This window comes from Corvus hawaiiensis, chromosome 26 (assembly GCF_020740725.1).
Source record: "Corvus hawaiiensis isolate bCorHaw1 chromosome 26, bCorHaw1.pri.cur, whole genome shotgun sequence".
NCBI classification, from domain to species: Eukaryota; Metazoa; Chordata; class Aves; order Passeriformes; family Corvidae; genus Corvus; species Corvus hawaiiensis.
This window is the reverse complement of record NC_063238.1, coordinates 36,028,153-36,046,448: the sequence shown is the minus strand read 5'-3', so window position 1 is coordinate 36,046,448 and position 18,296 is coordinate 36,028,153. Positions and strand designations below refer to the sequence as shown.

Here is an 18,296-nt window from a genome sequence, read left to right as displayed (position 1 = left end):
TAATATTCCTATAAATGTCTTGCACATTTTGATTAAATAATGTTATTTATCCCACTAAGACTTTGTATTTTCTACTGCCATAATAGGGAGGGAAGACTAGTTGATGACTGTTGGTTTCATGAGCTCTTCTATTTCTGAATCAAACCAAAATACAGCATTCTTTAATATAACTTTTATCTTTTTCTTTTTAAACTGAACCTTTTTTTTAGCATTAATTATATAATGTACTTCAAATGCTAATGTTGAATCAATGTATATTCTTAGCTTTCTTATTCAGAGTGATCATGATCATTTTGTCTTTAATTATGCTCTTATTTTCAGTACTGAAAATGTATAATCTAAAGTAAGACAAACTGAAAAGTCTTTTAGTAATATCTATGTAAAAAGTCACTCATGAGAAATTTAAAAATAAAGATAGCAACACTTGTTAATTTTTACTATAAGTTACTTTCCTTTGCAGTGTCCATTCTACCATTAGATGGAATTCTGGTTTTTCCCCCTATGTCTCCCTAAGTGGTAAAAAAAAAAAAAATCACACATGAGGTTTTTACACTCTAAACCCACCATTTCTTGATTGGTGGCAACACCTTTGCATGGTTTCACAAGTACACAGATGAATTGTTACTACTCTAACCGCACAAACCCTGAAGGACAATGCACTACTAATTGTACACCTTATCCAGTTATTTATCTTAGTACAACAATTTTGAGATTATTTGATCTATTTACACATGAAAGCCTGATCTTGGTAATACAAAAAAGTGATAAAAGATGACAACAGTTAGTACTGTAAGCATGTGCTTCCCAGTAACTGAGGAAAAGAAAGCCCAACAGAAGCAAAAGGAAAGACTTCTAGGTCAAGTTTTTTTGGGTTTCCTTTTTGGGTTTTGGTGGTTTTGCTTGTGATAGGAAAATATCCTTTATGAAATGTGAACTTCTCAACTATGTGAGAAATTAATGATGATTAAGACCTCTGTTGGAGAGGAAATGACTGGTTCAATTGCTGCCTGGTTAAAATCACAAAATACCTTTGATCTAGTAACTGCTCTGATTATTGCTTAAAGATATCTAGCCTAGCCTTGTATAATTAAGAATATCACACAGGAATTGTTTTGAGATGTTGGTTTTACACACACATTTATGTGGATATACATGTGCATATACACAGGCACATGCAGTTGCTGAGGTGAGCAGCTCTGGTGCAGGGGAGGGTTTACTTAACCAGGGGAGCCTCAGGGAAGTGAGAAAGCTGCAGGAGCCACAGCAGCTCATGGCACAGCAGCTGAGAGGACCTGGGAAGGGCCGGGGGCAACAGGGCTGAGCCCAGACGTGTGTAAAGCAACTCTTGGAGAGCACCATGAACAGTGCCAGTGTGGCAGTTTGGATGGGAATTTGCATGGAATAGCCTGCAGGAAGGAGCTGTAACTGCCAGCCTGAGCAGGGAGCAATGGTATCTGCCACTGAGTTATCAGTGCACGTTGAAAGAGCTTTAAACTAGATTTGAAAAGGGAAAGGGATGACAAAACCAGGTTCACTCAAGATAACCCTGGGGGCAGCACACCAGTGTTTGAGGTGTGGGCCAGTGAGGCCCTTTGGGATGCTCTCTCAGTGCAGCTGGGGGGATGGAGAGCCCTGTGATAGCAAAGACATAAGGCATGGAAATGCCTCCAAATGGTCATGTAGAAATTAGGGCTTCTCCCCCAAAAAAGATGTCGGGATCAGTATCCCAACTGAGGTGCATCTACACCACTGCACACAGCCCAGACAAAGAACAGGAGGAGCTGGAAGCCATTGTGCAGCAGGAAAACCATGGCCTAGCTGCCATCATGGAAACAAGGTGGGATGACTGACATAACTGGAGTGCTATAAACTCTTCAGAAAGGACAGGCAAGGAGGAAGAGGCAGTGGGGTAGCCCTGTATGTTAGGGACTGTTTTGAGTGCCTGAGCTGAATGATGGTGGCAGTAGGGTCGAATGTTCACAGGTATGAATCGGAGAAAGGCCAACAGGCAGATGTCCTACTGGGAATCTGTTAGAGACCACCCACCCAGGATGGAGAGGCAGCTGGGAGAAGTCCCACAATTGCTGGCCCTTGTTCTCATGGGGCAGGAATGTCTAGGATGTGTCTGGAGTGTGTGGAAGAGAAGTTTCCAACTCAGCTGGTGAGGGAGCCAGCAAGGGAAGGCACCTGCTGGACCTGCTGTTTGTGAAGAGAGAAGGACTTGTGGGTGATGGAGGCCATCTGGGGCACAGGGATCACAAATTCTTGGAGAAGTAAGGAGGGGAATCTGCAGAACTGCCACCTTGGACCTCCAGAGAACAGACTGTGGCCTATTTAGGAGCCTGGTTGACAAGAGTCCCCTGGGAGACAGTGTAAAAGGACTCCAGAGCATTCCTCAAGAAGGAAATCCCAAAGGCACAGAAGCAGAGATGTGGTTTAATGGTGGACTTGGCAGTGTCCGACTTGAGGATCTAAAAGGTCTTTCCCAACCTAAGTGATTCCATTATACAGTGTATTTTATAATATTTGTACAGACATCATCAGGTCTTGCGTTATTTCACCAGTTGGTTCCAAAAACTGATTTAGATTCAAGAACTTTCCCCATGTTTTCTTCATTCAAAGCATGATGTCACTTTATGCCTCTTTCTGAAAAGATGTTTTGAAGTTTTCCTTTATTTTGTGTTTATTTGAAAATAGGTTATTTTGTATTTCAGCCATGTAATCATTAGTGTATGACTTTTGTATTCGTATTTATTCCTTCTGTGACTTCAATACAGAAACAAATGCTAGGAGTCTGAAACTAAGATTTGTAATATCCTAAACACCTTTTCCCTGTGACTTTTGTATGCCATCTGAACTTCTGAAAGCTATGAAGTGATTTTTTTCAACTCCTCTATAATATCTGGATATATACAGCTAAGGTGAAATCTAAAACATGTCCATATAACATAATTTTAAGGGGTTTTTTTTTAATTCTACCAAAGTTTATTTTTGTAGAGAAAATTTCTTCCTCTTCTTGGCAATTAAAAGTACAAATCTTACTTCGTGTCCGAAGTTTAATTTTTGCAATAAGCGCACAGTACTGTTTCAATACCTTTCCTCCGCTTTTTTTTCCGCTTTAAGGCAGTTTTGGGTGATTTGGGGCCGCTGGGTGCAGGTGTGGCGGGGCGCGGTGCAGTGCGCGCAGCCGCCGCCAGGGGGCGGTGGGACATTCCCGCTCCCCGGCCTTGCGGCAGTGGGAAAACTGCGGTGCCAAATGTCGGGACAAGGGACGGACGCTGCTCCGGCAGCCCCTCTGTGCTCCCGACGTGTTTAAGAATAACGCTACTGTTAACAGTGGGTATTGACTATTCCTTCCCCTCACCATTCCTAGATACACTCGGAGTTACATCCCGAATCAAAACAACTTTGGGTTCCTATTTCTTGAAGCAAAGAAAGAGTTGGTAACTTGCAGGAGTCAGTCAAAATTTAGCATGAGAAAAGTTGGTTTTGCTTTCAGAAACATCTCAATGCACAGTTTAAGTCATCTTGCTTACTTAAGCTCAAGGAAGAAATTAAAATGAGAAAGGGTAAGGATGCAAACTGGGGAACAATCACTAAATTCACTGGCATTTGACTTGTTGTCAATTAATGGTTTTGTGAACTTGGAAGTAAATTGACAGGAAAAATTGTAAAATATATCATTTGATTTACAAAAGTAACCAAGTAATTAAGCCAGGCCCAAAATATCTGCCGGGCTTGTGGTTGAGAGATTCTCCTGCACAGGAGAAGGCCTTTCAGGCTTGAATCTGGAAGAGAATAGATTGAATTATTAACTCATTAGGGGCAGTTCTATTAAATTTTTCTTTGCTGTTTATAAAAAAGAGAAAGGTCACCTGCTGAAAATATCTGACAAACAGATTCATGCTTACAGAATCATTTCAGCTACTTTTGTCAGTGTTAAATGTTTCGTCTAAGGAATTTTAATATTATTTTTCACTGATTTCAATACTTCTATGATATATAATAATTTGGGAAGGAGTGCAGGTATTGATCATTTCCAGACTACCTACAGAGAATATTCATAATCATTTTTGAAGAAGGCAGCTCTAGTTTTGTGTGCTGCAGTGTAGGGTATATGTCGAGAAATGAAGGTTTTGTCTCAAATACTGTTCAAATAAGGTAGTTTTTCAAAAATAGGCAAGCTGGTTCTACAGCTCTAAAAAATAGACTGACAATAGACTTGAAATTTCAGGTATAAATAGACTTTGCTTTTAAAGTTTTATGTCAATTTTCTGCATTTATCCAGACTGATGGCAAAGCTGTCTGACCTGCAAAACTTATTGCAAGTGAAGACTGCAGTGAAGTCTTAGTTGTTGGTTAGATTAAAAAAAAAGACAAAACCAGCAAAACCTACAAACTAACAACCCCAGCAACAACCCCCCTGGAGCTGTTGTAGCCTAGTGTAGAACTAATGTAGAGGAGTGGTACCAGTAATTTCTTAGGGCGGCGGTGGCAGCTGACTCGAGCAGTCGTCCCCTCGCTGCCGATTGTGCCCTGCTCTGTTTCCTTGAGCTTCTTATTAGAGATGTTTGTGAAGGTCAATGGTGAAGCTGATTAAGGAAAACTCTTGTCTTCCTGCTGGGTTATTTTGTCTTTCGAGCTGTATCTGTTCCCATATTGTGTAAAACATGCATTGTGTTGAATAATACTTGTGCCAGCACTAATTCAGAGGGAAATAAAAGTGTTTAAGGGTAGAGGTGACTGCATAGGCTCTTATAAGCAATCCTATCATGAAATATCTAATCTCAGTCCCAGAAAGGATTTCTCTGATGTTTATTTTATTCATACCATATACAACAATTTGCAGTGCTCTTGGTATGCATAGTTTGATGTATTCAATCTACAGAAAAAAAAGAATTACAGAAAATCTTCTCAAGCTAAAAATCCCATTTTGAAGGTGAAAGGAAAATTTGTAGGCATATTTCCATTTCTTTCTTCCTGCCTTCCAGTTTATTAACAATATTTGTATGGGATGGTCTAGAGGGCTAAAAAACCTCCCCACATATTAGAACATATAGAAAGCTCTTTCATTCTGGTATAAATTAACAGCAATTTTAATCCCATGTGCTAAATATTACTTAATTTTAATATTTCATGCTGCTTTTTTTTTTTTTAACAATGCCTAAAATTAGAAATCTTGGCGTGATTAATCCTGTATTTTTTAAACATAAGTACACGTGTCATTCTATTGTCAAGTTGCTTATATTCCCACAGCTGAGATAGTTAAAAATGTGGTGAACATGTCGTTTAATCTAAACAGTGTTTTGGCATGGCTTGTCTTTTTATTTTAGTCTTTTGCTGCACTTCGCTGTGGGTCTGACTGTGAATTTTTCAGTGCTGCTTTGACGTTTATGCACATGTATTTGTAAGAAGGTTGTTTGTTATTTTGCAGGCCCACCTTCAACCCTCCCTCTAAGCACTCAAACCTCTAGTGGCAGCTCCACTCTTTCCAAGAAGAGACCACCTCCCCCACCCCCAGGACACAAAAGAACCCTCTCTGACCCACCAAGCCCACTACCTCATGGACCCCAGAATAAGGGCCCAATTCCTTGGGGTGAGTTTTGAATGCAAAACAAAAGGGCAGGGGAAAACCTTTATGATGGCTGATATATGATCTTTGGTTTCTTTTTACCTGGTGCTTGCTTTCCAATGATTGCAGCTTGATGGAACGTCAGCTCAGATAAATCAGCAGTTCTATCTTCTGTCACTCTGCCTTCCAGGCTGCTGCAGCCGAGTCTCACTTGAGAAAGCTGAAAATCCTCCACGCTCCCCTGGGGCCCAATCCATCCACTGCCTCCCTCTCCTGCCGTAGCTGCCCAGGCTCTGCCCTCACCCCGGCCCCTCAGCCGCTGCTCTCCTCTGCCTCTGCCCCTGCCCCCTCCCCTGCTGCTGCTGTGCCCAGCTCAGGGACCCGCTGCAGGGATGCAGCTTTGGGGCACGCAGACCCCAGTGTGTCTGTGCAGGTCTCACAACTGCCTCTGGAGCTTTTTTCCGTGGGCTCTGGGCCGCACCTCTCCTGTAAAGTGTTCACACCTCGCTGGTGGGAGTGTGTTGTCTTGATATGTATTTGGCTTTTGTGATGTTGTATGTACATACATAAAGACTGATAGGTTTGCATCCTTCTACCAGCAGAAGTTACACAGAAACAGTGCTTTTTAATTTTTTTTTTTACCAGGATACCTTTCTGACAGATGCTTTTTGGAAACTATTTTCCAGACTACTCAGATTCTTCCTCTTTTGAATAAACATTGCTCTATGCAGTCAAATGCTCTTGGTAGCTATAAATCTCAGGCCCATGTAATTTTCTGTGATTTTAGTCTTGGTGGCAGGATTTCCATGAATCTGTAAATTTTTTAACTGGAATCCAGTGTTTACATAGGTGCATCATCCATACACTACTTGTATCTTAAGAGAATCCTCTCTCTCTTCTAGTATAAACACACAATTACTAGCCTAAAATAAAAAATTGGTAACCTAAAAGCACCGTTTTTTTTCAGCAAATTGAGTTAAATGTAGTAAATCATGAAGTATTCATGTGTGATTTAATCTAGGATTCAATATGAAGAAAAGTATAGAGTCCAATGAAAAGCAAAGACTTTTTCTCAAGGAATACATGCAATGGAATTTTTTCACTTTTCTACTTCTCAGAGGTCTGGGATATGGAAAAAAAATATTTCCTATGTTCTGAAGTCTAACAGCCCTGTACTTCCTCAGAGGCATTAAAGACATTTTGAAGAGCTTGGACTTTAAAAATGTAAAAAATCCCAAATATTTAAGTCCAAAACAGCACCTAAAGTACCATATACTAGAATACTCTATAATGTAGCACTATTGGGATGAACGGTGTGATAGGAGTAGATGCTAAGCAAGTGCCAGCTTCTCCTTAAACACATTAGACAACAGATAAAGGAAGAAGAAAATATGGGAAAGGTGCAGGTGTGTAGTTGAAGGTGAAGAAGCCTGTAGCAGTAAAACACCTTGTCAGAGCAGGGCCAGAGAAGAATATTGCTTTTTCTGTCTCTTCAGTGCTTTTCAGGGCAGGCTAAACTTCAGTGAATGGAAGAGGGACCTCTTCTCCCCGTTTTTCTTAGCTGAGATCTGTACAAAAGCTTGTTTCAAAGTCCATTTGGATTTTTAAGCAAGTATTAAATTTTGTGTTTATGAGAAGGAGTTTCTTGTATCTGCCTTTGTGTTTTTTGCGTAAGAGTATTGTCAAATGTTCACTGCTTTTCCTTTCAGAAGCTTTCTTCTTTGTTGTTATATTTCTTGCTATGTTGAATTTCAGCATTTGCTTTCTAATCTGTGCATTAATTGAAGTTTCAAGCAGAGCAATCCTTAGCTTATGTCTAAGCAAAATGAGTTACTATTCAAAGATGTTCTAAAAATGTCATACAGATTATTTTGTATTTCCATAGCAACCATGAGATATTTTTCCTTGCTTTATCCATAGGATCGACATGTTTGCTGCTTTACCTTAGTTCCTTTTTTGCACCACTTTTAAACACAAACATATTTTTAGCAAGGCACAGCATGAGCCTTTTCTGCTGTTTCATTTAGACATCAATGCGCCAAGAATGGTATTTAGAAAAATGTGTCATTCTTTTGAATGAGAAGTATTTTGTGTTCTTGGATCATTAAATGTCACTTTGCATCTATTTCAATGACAAAATTTACTAATGGTTGTTGAAGCTGGTTCTAAGATTAAGATATGCTATAATAGGAGAGGCAAAGGGCGTGAAAAGGCATTAAACCAAACGAGTTGGTGTCATTATACTTTGAAAATGGTGATGGCTAATGAAGAGAAGCTTTCTGCTGAAGGAGTCCAGAGCACTTGGGTTTGGATCTTGCTGCCTTTTGACAGAATTCTGTATAGCCAGGATCTTTTCTTTACCAATGGCCAAAGTGCAGATTATGGGAACATACAGTCACTAAATCAGTAAAGGCTGTTCTTTACACAGGATAAAATACCAATGCTTAGAAATAAAATGTTTTGTGAATAAAATCAAATTCATGGTGGTTTTAAAAAGACGTGCCTTATAATGCAAAATGCAAACATTTGTGATAAATTTATCTGATACTGGCCTGCTGTATCTCCTTCTGTACAGAGCAAATTGAAACACTATTTCAGAAAAATGCCCTACAGCAATGTCATTCAATCTTCCCTTGCCAGGAGATGAGAGCTACCAGTGATTTGTTTTAAAACATGTTATATGAGAGGTCATCTTGGATTATTTTGGTCCCTCCTGCTTTTTCAGCTGCAAAATTATTAATAAACAAAAAAGTTAAAAATGATCTTTTAGACATGTTATATAGAAGATACTTAGAGGAATACATGTTTTGCTTTAAATTGCACCCTCTGCTGATTATATTTCAGTTATCCTAATTTTTTTTTTTTTAATTAATTGTCCTTTTTTTCACCTCAGGTAATGATTTGGGCCCACCTTCAACTAAGACTGCAAACAAGTTTGAGGGGATGTCTCAGCAGTCAAGGTAAAATCTGCATATATGAAGGCAAAGATGAAAATTTAAATAAATATAACTAATTTGTAAATTAGAAAAGGAAAGCCTTTCACAGGAAATAAAATCCTAGCTATGTTTCTTCATTAGTTTTCTGCATGCCTTACTAGCATACAAATACTTTGGCTCCATTGAGCCTCCTACGCTTTGTTCCTCGCTGTCCATGCACAATCCATCCTTTGAGCAGGATGGACAGAACAACTTGTACCCGAATCTATCTGCTGCTCCTACAGAAGTGCTCTCCCAGCTGGGGAATGCTGCCTCAGACCACAGTCCAGCAGGACAAAAGTTTTATTTTCATGTCTCCTGGCATTTCATTTTATCTGCTTCAGTGTGAGGTGTCCTGCCTTTAGCAGCAGTGTCACTCTGGGTACAGGCTGGCATCAAAGATGGCTCTGTAAGAGAGAGTTCATCTCAGTCTTCCAGTTTAGCTCTTTTCCACTCTGTCAGGCTTATGTGCTGCCACACAGTCTGCAGTAACACAAATTGCTTTTAGCTCGTAGTTCATCAGGTCTGTCCATTACAAGTGTCTTGTTCAATAGCTGGAGTAGTAAGGACAGCCATACATTGCTGTCACTTAGAGTTTGCTACTCCTCTGTCTGTGCTGTGATTCCAAAATCCTGGGGTTCAGAGTACGGTAATTCCAATAAACACCCGCCTGAGGCTCACAGCCTTGCATGACCACAAGTGTGTGGGATGGGCTGTGACTGGGGATGGATGTGTAACCTCAAACAGGGCACAGCAGAAGATGTGTAGGAAGTTTCTGGACGCCCCCAGACTGTGATCTGCCTTGTCAGGACAGGCAGGGGACCTGTTGTTGGTAGCACAGCTGGCTTCCCATGTTTGCTGAATCCATCCAGCTGGCACAGGGCATTCAGGGAAAAAGTGGTGATGTTCCACAGCACAGAGAGCTGGGCCCATGCTAGCTACTTGTCAGACAAGGGTAAAGGTGTGGTCCTCGTACTCCATGGCATTAGAGAGAGGACAAGGAGCTGGCCTTCAATGATCTTTGTGGATCCCTTCCAACTCAGGATATTCTATAATTCTATGATTTATTGAATCAAGATTGAGCTTGGCTGTTCTTTCACTTTCATGTCATGATGTATTTTGGCTATTTAAAAAACAGCTAGAAATTAAAAGTGTTTCATCATGCTCATTTTGAAACGGCTGCAGAGACAAGCAATACCAGAATCAAGGCTGTTAATGCAGAAGACTCTCTGCTCTGTTGAACATACTCTGGCAGCTTTCTCACTCTTCTTTTTTTCTTTTTGTTCCTTCTTTTTTGAGTCGTTATTTTGAGCTGATACTAATTTTTATTTATTTTTAGATTTTTATGCCTTAAATCAATTTGCTTTCTTCTCTTCTTCCACAGTCTTTTTCTATAAAAGTGACTTAGGTGTGGTTTTAGAGGAAAAACTTTGATGGGAATAGCTAACACATGTGTAATACAGGTTGACAGAGTAAAGCATGTTGTTTTCCCACAATAATCAGTATTTCCTGGGAGCACCAGAGACCTTGTCTCCTCCTGCAGCAGTGTGTGTATGATACAATATCATGCATGTGCAGGAGGCTACAAGGCACAGGCTCAGTCCTGGAAAACTTCACTGACATAAAGCACAGATTATGTTTTGTATGTTTCAGTTTAATTATTTTGAAGAACAAATTTTCCTTAAAGTTCAGAATCTGCCCACAGATTTGTCTTTCAGCTTCACCTATTTTCAGAGTACATTTTGCATCTACCATAGTTCATAGAATATCTCTGCCCCACAGCACTGAACTTGTGTGAGGTTTGTATGTCTTTTTCTCTGAAAAAAACCCCCAAATTAATTCTTAACAGTGCTTTAAGTTTTGAGATTTATCCACAGACAAAGTGATTATACAAAAGAAGCACAATATATGTGGATTTGTTTGGGGATTTTTTATTTATGGATGTGTAAAGGGGAAAAATGAGAAATAAATATATAACAGTTGTAAGCACTAATAATTCATATCTGTTGATTTAGCACTGGGACTGCAAAGACTGCACTTGGCCCCAGAGTTCTTCCCAAACTACCTCAGAAAGGTAAGAGATCTCTTTGTGGTTGTTCTCATAATGGCATCTTTGAAGTGTGGGTGAAAGTAGATACTTGTTTTAAATATATGTATCTTTTCAGCAGAAATTTTATTTCTAAAATGCCACAAACCATGAAAGCTTCACAAGACTGAAAGGATTTTGGAAGATGGGGAAGGCTTTTATTAAACTGAAAAAAATACATCTAGGGAGGAAAAAAACCCATTAACTAATTGAAGCTGGAAAGACCTCAGGAGGTCCTGTGGTCCAGCCCAGCACTCGGAGCAGGGCCAGCTTTCTGCCATGAGAGCAGGTTGCTCAAGGCCATGTCCAGTCACATTTTGAGTATCTCCATGAATAACTTCTCTGGGCTTCTGTTTCTGTCCTAGACCACTCTAGTTGTTTGTTTTTGGTTTTTTCCTAATAACTCTAAATCAAATTTCTTGATACCTTGGAGCAAACTGTATCTGTGCCATGTTCTGGCAATCAGGGTTGTGGTCAGTGCAACTACTTTGGAAAGAATCAGGTATTGTTACATGCTCATTTATATATCAATGGCAAACTTGCTGAGACCATCATCCCAGGGAACACCTTTCTTTTGGAAATGTTTTTTTCTAATCTCTTTAAACTCACACAGCAGGTTTTATTTAGTTTTTTTGAGTTGTTGCATCAATTGACTATAAAATAGAAAGTAGACCTACTTTGTAGCTTTGTCTGGATACAGAATCCATCAAAAATATGTTATATCCATATGAGTGAATGATCACAATAGGGCCTGAAGATCAGGAAATGCTCCTTGTCCAAAATTCTGAAGCTAGGTGTCTGAAATTGAGAGTGCAAATCATTTTTAATAGAAAAATAGAAAAGAAAATGTGAAATTTCAGCTTTATTAAATTACAATTATTCTGACATGGTATTATCTTTTGAAAGAGACATGAATGATTTGCTAGGGTGGCACTGTGAAGGACATCAACACTTCCTTGATTTAAAATTATATAGGTGAATATTTAAGAAGGGCCAAATCAAAGCACTTTGATAAGGGCTGCTATCAGGATTTTTCATATCTCTTACTTTCCTCTCAAACCCATGTGGATAACCAGTGTGTGTACATCTGCTACGAGGTAAGTCTAGGACACAGAGCCATATACAGGGATCAACACAGACTTTTTTTAAAACAAGACATCTGATAGTAATTATACAATTTCTTCCATGGAAACTGTGCAAATGGGGTTTATTATTATTATTATTTTGATATAAGTAACCACAAATATATCATGGAAGTGTTTTATCAGTGGGTGATATCCAAAGGGAGTGTTGTTGCTTTCATAGTCAAATGTCAGGCCACCTTTTTGGCTGGTAGAATACAGTACTAAAGTAATGCTGAATGCAATAGGTAATTGTTCCTCCTAGTCAAAATGTGTTACTTTCATCACAGGTTGTAAATTTTTTCTCTCCTGTCTCCCTTCATCTCTTTTAACATCAGGGTTATTTGGTTTAGGAGGTTGTGGGTTGGGGTTTTTTGTGTGTACTAATCCTTTTGTTTTTGAGGTATATTTCAGTTGAGTTTTCTTAGGGAGCTTAGCAGTAGAATCAATAGATGACACTGACAAAAAGAACTATTTGAAAATATAAATCAAATTTCCTTCCATCAAATCTGCAAAATACACATTTTAAAACTTTTTATCTTTACTTAATTGTAAATATATACAATAATTCCTTTTTTCTTAGTTTTAGTTTGAATGTCTATAGTACAGTATATTCTATACACTGCATAGATGTATGTGCTCACTCTCTTCTGAGCTATTTTACAAGTACTAATCTTGACAGTTAGGTGTTTTTTTGTCTGGAATTCAACTGTATATGTGAATAAAAGAAATTTTGTTTTAAATTTAAATTTAAATTTAATTTAATTTAAATTAAAAAGAAATTTTGTTACAATCACATCAATTGGTCCACATATAGGTGGTTTTGCAAAATCTTTTATTATATTTCATACTTTTTGGTTTAGGTCCAAAAAGTGATCACTTTATTTCATTTTAAGTAGATGATCTATGAATTGACATCTAATAGCTGTTGGAATAAGCACTGCTGGCCTCCAGGAGGAGCAATTAAATGAGACCATGGTGAACAAGGGTTATGTAAAGTTGTATTATCTTGTTTTTGTCATAGTCTAGGAGGACTTATGGGCAGTTATGGGGTTCAGTGACTGTGTGATCATTAACACAATTGCAGTTTTGATATATGCCTAACTTCTTCAGTATTAAAATATAAAGATTGTGGAAAACATTGTTTTACTCTTTTGTTTTAGTGGCACTAAGGAAAATAGAAACCAGTCATCATCTTTCAATAGATAAATCCCATCAGCACATGGAAATGTTTCAGAAGCCCTCACTGTCCATTGATATACCACAGAAACCACAGCCTGCAGACTTGCCCCCAAAGCCTCTGCCTCTGGAATTAACTCAGAAACCTCAAGTGGGAGATTTACCCCCAAAGCCTGGAGAACTACCCCCAAAGCCTCAGCTAGGAGACTTGCCACCAAAACCACAGCTTGGAGACTTACCTCCAAAGCCACAAATGAAGGACCTTCCTCCAAAACCTCAGCTAGGAGAGCTGTTGGCTAAAACTCAAGGTGGAGAAGCAGCACCGAAGCCTCAGCCCTCAGAGGCAAATCAAAAATCTCACTCCATAGATCTTTCTCCAAACGTACAGTCCAGAGACACTGTCCAAAGGCAAGCATCTGAAGAGTCTAATGACATAACACACACCCTGCCAGAAACCCCTGTGCCACTTCCCCGGAAAATAAATATGGTAGGTATTACTCCAGCACCTTGGAAGTATCCATGGAAGGCTTTGAAGTTACTGTAGGACTTTCTGTGCACCCTTGGGCTATGCACACAAGGCAACATAAAGCTGTGGGCTGGGGTGGGGAATGAGGGGCTCTTTTTGTGCCCCAAAGCAGCTTCAGCAAATGTTGGGGGTTTACAAGGCCTCCTGCATGCTGAAACAAATACTTGCAACATAAAATAATTACCTTGGGAGCATGACAGTGTATTCAGATTTGCTGGCATTTATTTATTTATTTATTTTATCGATGCCAATCACAACTCTGAATTGATGGTTTTCTCTGTTGCCTTTGCTCACAGGTCTGTATGCCTTAGAGTGCCAGAATATTTATATATTTGACTTTTGTAAGCTTTAAGATGGGAAGTTAGCATCTGTTGTCAGTAGATGCAAAATTTAAAGTAAAGTCAACTGTGCAAAAGTAGTAAATGCTCCTGTCATGAGTATTTAATGTTGATGTACCGAGGTGGTTGAGATGTAGGTTCAGATGAATTGATGAAGTGGCAAAATTGACATTACTGTGTGGTGTGTAGTAGCAGAGCTGGAACATTAACTTGATTCCAGCCCCCAGTTCAACTTACTGTTCATCTTGCTAACCAGTGCAATTTCCAACAGAGGATTCTTAATGTATATGTAGAGTGAGATAACTATGAAACTCCAGGGTTCTCTTAAGATTTTTGTCATGAAGAATACATCAAAAGAGAAATGGCTTTGTTTGTCAGATTGGCTATGCAAAGCACTTATGTAAAAAGTAAATAAGACTTCGTTCTAGTGAAACAATGAAAGCAGAGGGTGAGTTTCTGCCTTGTGCTTGTCTGAGGAAGAGCCCTCTGGAGCCATCATTCTGCTTGGCTTCTGGCATGGACTTGCCTGTAAGCTCCTGTCTGAACTGAGAACAGGGATGTTGCTTGGGCTTCCTGAGTGTTCTGGAATTTAAATATTACAGGGATCTGATCAAAAAATGTTTGTTTACTTATGTACTTTTAAATATAAGGAGGAAAATTATGCTGGTCAGTCTCAGCTACTTGTCACTTTATTGAAGAAGAAAAGAAAGCAAATAATGCATTACCTGTTTGGTTTGGTTACATTTTGCTTTTTTTAAAGTGTCACCCTACTGTATACAGAAAAATTCTGAGGAAAGGCTCTTTGTTCTCCAAACTCAGCCATTTTCACATGTGAAGTAAATTAAATAGTTCCACTGTTGTGCATTGATTGAAACTATTACATATCTTCCCAGTATATATATATATATATATATATCCCCAAGTTTTTGCATGTGTTTGCATGCACATTTGTATTTCTTCTTGTTCAGTGCAGCCTTTTTTGCTTAAGTGATAATGTGCAAGAATTCCTCTTTGGAGGTATCTCATCTCCATTTTCATCCTCTGGCTGTATCCTCTCCACAAAGATGGTGAAATGCTTCATCCCAGTGAGCAGTGAGACCCACAACAGCAGCCACAGTACCTGTGGGCACCTCTCTCTTGGGCTTGACTATTTAGCCACAAAACAGAGAAGCATAGATTTTTTTATTGGAAGTTTTAGAAAATGAATTGTTCTGAAATATAATTGTAGGATTCCAATGCTGATAATTTATAAGGATTTGAAAGGATATTTTTAGTGAAACAAAACTTGCACTGACTGCTTCTGAAATCACACTGAGCACTTAAGTGTTCTTTTGTGTGTGTGTGGTGGTTTTTATAAAGGAGACAAAATACTTATTTTTAAAGAAAAAAAAAGTGTTGAATGTAAATAAGAGAGTGGTCAGATTATTAATGATCACAGCATCTCATTATTGTTCAGTCTTAAGCATAAAATCTCTTGTTAATAAGCACTTGTTGGGTACAGGGAGTCAGTGGGAGGTATTTGTTTTTTAGTTGCAGATTATATTTTCTGGAATTGCTTCCATTTCTTTACACACCAGTGCCACAAACTGTTCTGGAACACGAAGAAAATATGTTCTGGAACATATGTGCTCTCTACATATCCATCCTTTTTTATACCTTCCCACAATTAAATACACCTTGGGCTTGAATGCTGCTTTTTGTTGCTCTCCATAAAAGGAGTAAAATGTTAAAATCTGACGGAACCAGAGTAATTCCCATCATTTTTCATGTGCTCTTACAAGCTGAGTTCCATATAGTTTTCTAAGTTTAGAGGAATGTAAATTTCTTTATTCTCTTTATTGAACAAGACAATTTTTACCTTGCAGAAGTAATTGCTTCCCTTCATCACTGGAGGATTGATTGGGAGGGAGCACTCTTGGTTTGTAAATGTTCTCTGGAATTGAAAGTTGGGACTATCCCCAAGTACCCATTCCTGTTGAATTCCAGTCCCTAGTGCTAGATAAGATTTTTGTTTAAATTATATGAATATATTTTTGAAAGAGAGGAGGCATTCTATGAAGTGACTTCTTACTGCAGCAAACCTTTGCTGCAAAAAAAAAAAACCAAAAACCCTTGATCTCATATAAACTTCATGTATTTCTGTCCATTTGTCTTGAGTATGGGGGTGTTTTTAGTTTTATGTTGTGTTAACTGCTTTCTCCCTTAAATCCCTCTATAATTGTTATTTTTCTGTACCTTGAGTTTAGTGTGAGTGCTTTTTTTAGTGTGTCTGTTCTGCTATTGAGCTGCAGGGATTTTTTTTTTTTTTGCCAAAACATGGAGGAATTTCAAGTGGGTAGGTAACAGCAAAGAGAAGACTCCCTAGGAAATTTCCTCTGTGGAGTTAGTTTTGGCTCAAATTCCTCTAAACCTGCTGACTTTTCTCTTCATAGCCCTTCTGCTTCTCATCTCCTTCTGCTCTTCTTAGGTTTTTGCATTCTTGTCATCTGATTACTTCTCTTAAAAGAAGTAACTGTAGGTTTTGAAGAGGTGGGTATGAAAATACAGGAATATAAAGTAGCAAGAGTGTTTTGCTGTGAATATTGCTTACTTACTCTATTTGGAAATAATTTAAGTCATCTTCCCTGCCATAAGAAACATATGTTTGGGGAGGAGTCTGTGGCTGAGGCTTTTTTCATATGAATTAGCAGTATGCAGCAAAGTATGACCTAGAAAATACTTGGACTCAGAATGGTAGAGCTGTGAGAAAATCTAGTGTGAATTATCATCAGAAAATAGTACTGCCATCTGACATTAAGGTAATTTTAGTAAGAAATTGCTAACATTTGGATGGAAAAATTGCTAAAAAAATAATTTCCAGTCCTGTAAGCAGATTTGAAATCAAAGAATACTGTATTTTTGTGCTAGATCCAAACCCAAAACTGTAAGGAATACTGGGATTTCAATGCAGCATTTTCTTCAGTCCTTACCTCTATTGGAACATTTAGAGGAGAGTGGATTTAATTTTCTGTTCATGGTGGTTTTTTTGGTGAAGTATGTATTAAAGGAGAAAGAGGGTGTTTGTAGACTAGAACAATGTAAAGACGTTATTAAAACTTTCTTCACCAGAGGAAGCAGAGGTTACTTAACATGTTAAGCACTACACATTAAGTTCTGCTGGGAGTTCTGAATCTTAAGAAAAAGAAAATCTACACCTGTATAAGTAACTTTTTTTTTTTTTTTTTTTAATATCCTTGTTGAAACAGAGTTTTTGGATTTCTGTATTCCCAGTTGCAGGGAAAGTAATTGATAGTCTTCACTTTCTTGTAAAACAAAACACAACTAAAAGGCAAAATTCATATCATATCTATTTTTTCTCTGTTTTTCATGTCCTTCATCTCAAACTTCATTCTATTTTTAGGGGAAAAACAAAGTTAGGCGAGTGAAGACCATTTATGACTGTCAGGCAGATAATGATGATGAACTCACATTTGTTGAAGGAGAAGTAATTATTGTAACTGGTGAAGAGGACCAAGAGTGGTGGGTATGTATCTTTCCCTTTTACAGTTCCACATAATTTCTTTATGCCTTTATAGGAAAGCCTCTTTTTCCAAATGTGGAGGGTTTCTTTTTATTTTTGTTTGTAGGTGGTGGCTTTTGTTTTGCTTTGATTTTTTTTGTTTCTTTTTCCTGAGCTAACAGCCAGCCCTTAAACTTCCATTAGGGAAAAGCCCTTTTATCTGGGAGAGAGAGTCTGTTAGAACCATCCCCGCTAGGTTTGGCTTTATTGCTGCCTCATACAGCACATATTTACATGTCCCTCTCTGTGGAATGCACACAGCCTTTCATTAAATGAAGAAGTGGTGATTCTTACTTCATTTAACAAACTTAAAACCTCCATGAAAATGAGATGTGTAATTACTTCAGATCACCCAAAATGTTAAGTTATACCTACAGGGGTTCCTGGAAATCTGAATAATAGTTTGTAATTGGTGCTATAGGCTGATTTCTCCTTACATGAGGGGCAGATAACATTTTCTTTCTCTTCTTCCCTCTCATGTCCCTGTTTCATACCATACTCCGCCTACTATGGACTGTCTATTCTTCAAGTGCTAATAGCAGGTTTTTCTCAACCCCACATGAAGGCTCTAGCCTTTCTTGACAATCCAGCTCATGTCCCTAAAGCCCTGCTACATCATATTTCCCTGCCAAAGAATTATTGCTGGGGATAATGAGACAGATTTCATTTGACTAAAATTCTAATTGCATTGCTGCCTGTGATATCCTAATCTGAGTGCAGCACAACCTTTGCTGTTTTGTTTCCAGCTACGTTTTCCTCTCACTCATCATGTAAGTGTGGAAGATTTTCAACTGAAAAGCTGGTATCAAAAGGGCAGTGCCCAGTGAGAAGTGTCTGTGTTGCCCATATCACCCAGTCCCTGATTACTCCTGCATTCCTTTCTGGATCTGTTTTGTGAAGTGGCTTTTTAAGCCCCTTGGGGACATGCCCAGCAAGTCCC

General features: G+C 38.6%; 1 protein-coding gene across 6 annotated transcripts in view; it reads left to right on the top strand.

Annotated features, from left to right (window-relative positions):
* Positions 1-18,296, top strand: part of ASAP1 (ArfGAP with SH3 domain, ankyrin repeat and PH domain 1) — a 146,195-nt gene that overhangs the window by 124,106 nt on the left and 3,793 nt on the right. For 4 of the 6 annotated variants that reach the window (XM_048329089.1, XM_048329087.1, XM_048329088.1 and 1 more), the window contains 5 exons: positions 5,435-5,596; positions 8,466-8,532; positions 10,563-10,621; positions 12,918-13,420; positions 17,198-17,320. In XM_048329089.1, the coding sequence (XP_048185046.1) occupies positions 5,435-5,596; positions 8,466-8,532; positions 10,563-10,621; positions 12,918-13,420; positions 17,198-17,320 (914 nt within the window). The remainder of the gene's footprint in view (positions 1-5,434; positions 5,597-8,465; positions 8,533-10,562; positions 10,622-12,917; positions 13,421-17,197; positions 17,321-18,296) is intronic. The other 2 variants (XM_048329092.1, XM_048329091.1) reach the window with 1 other exon arrangement.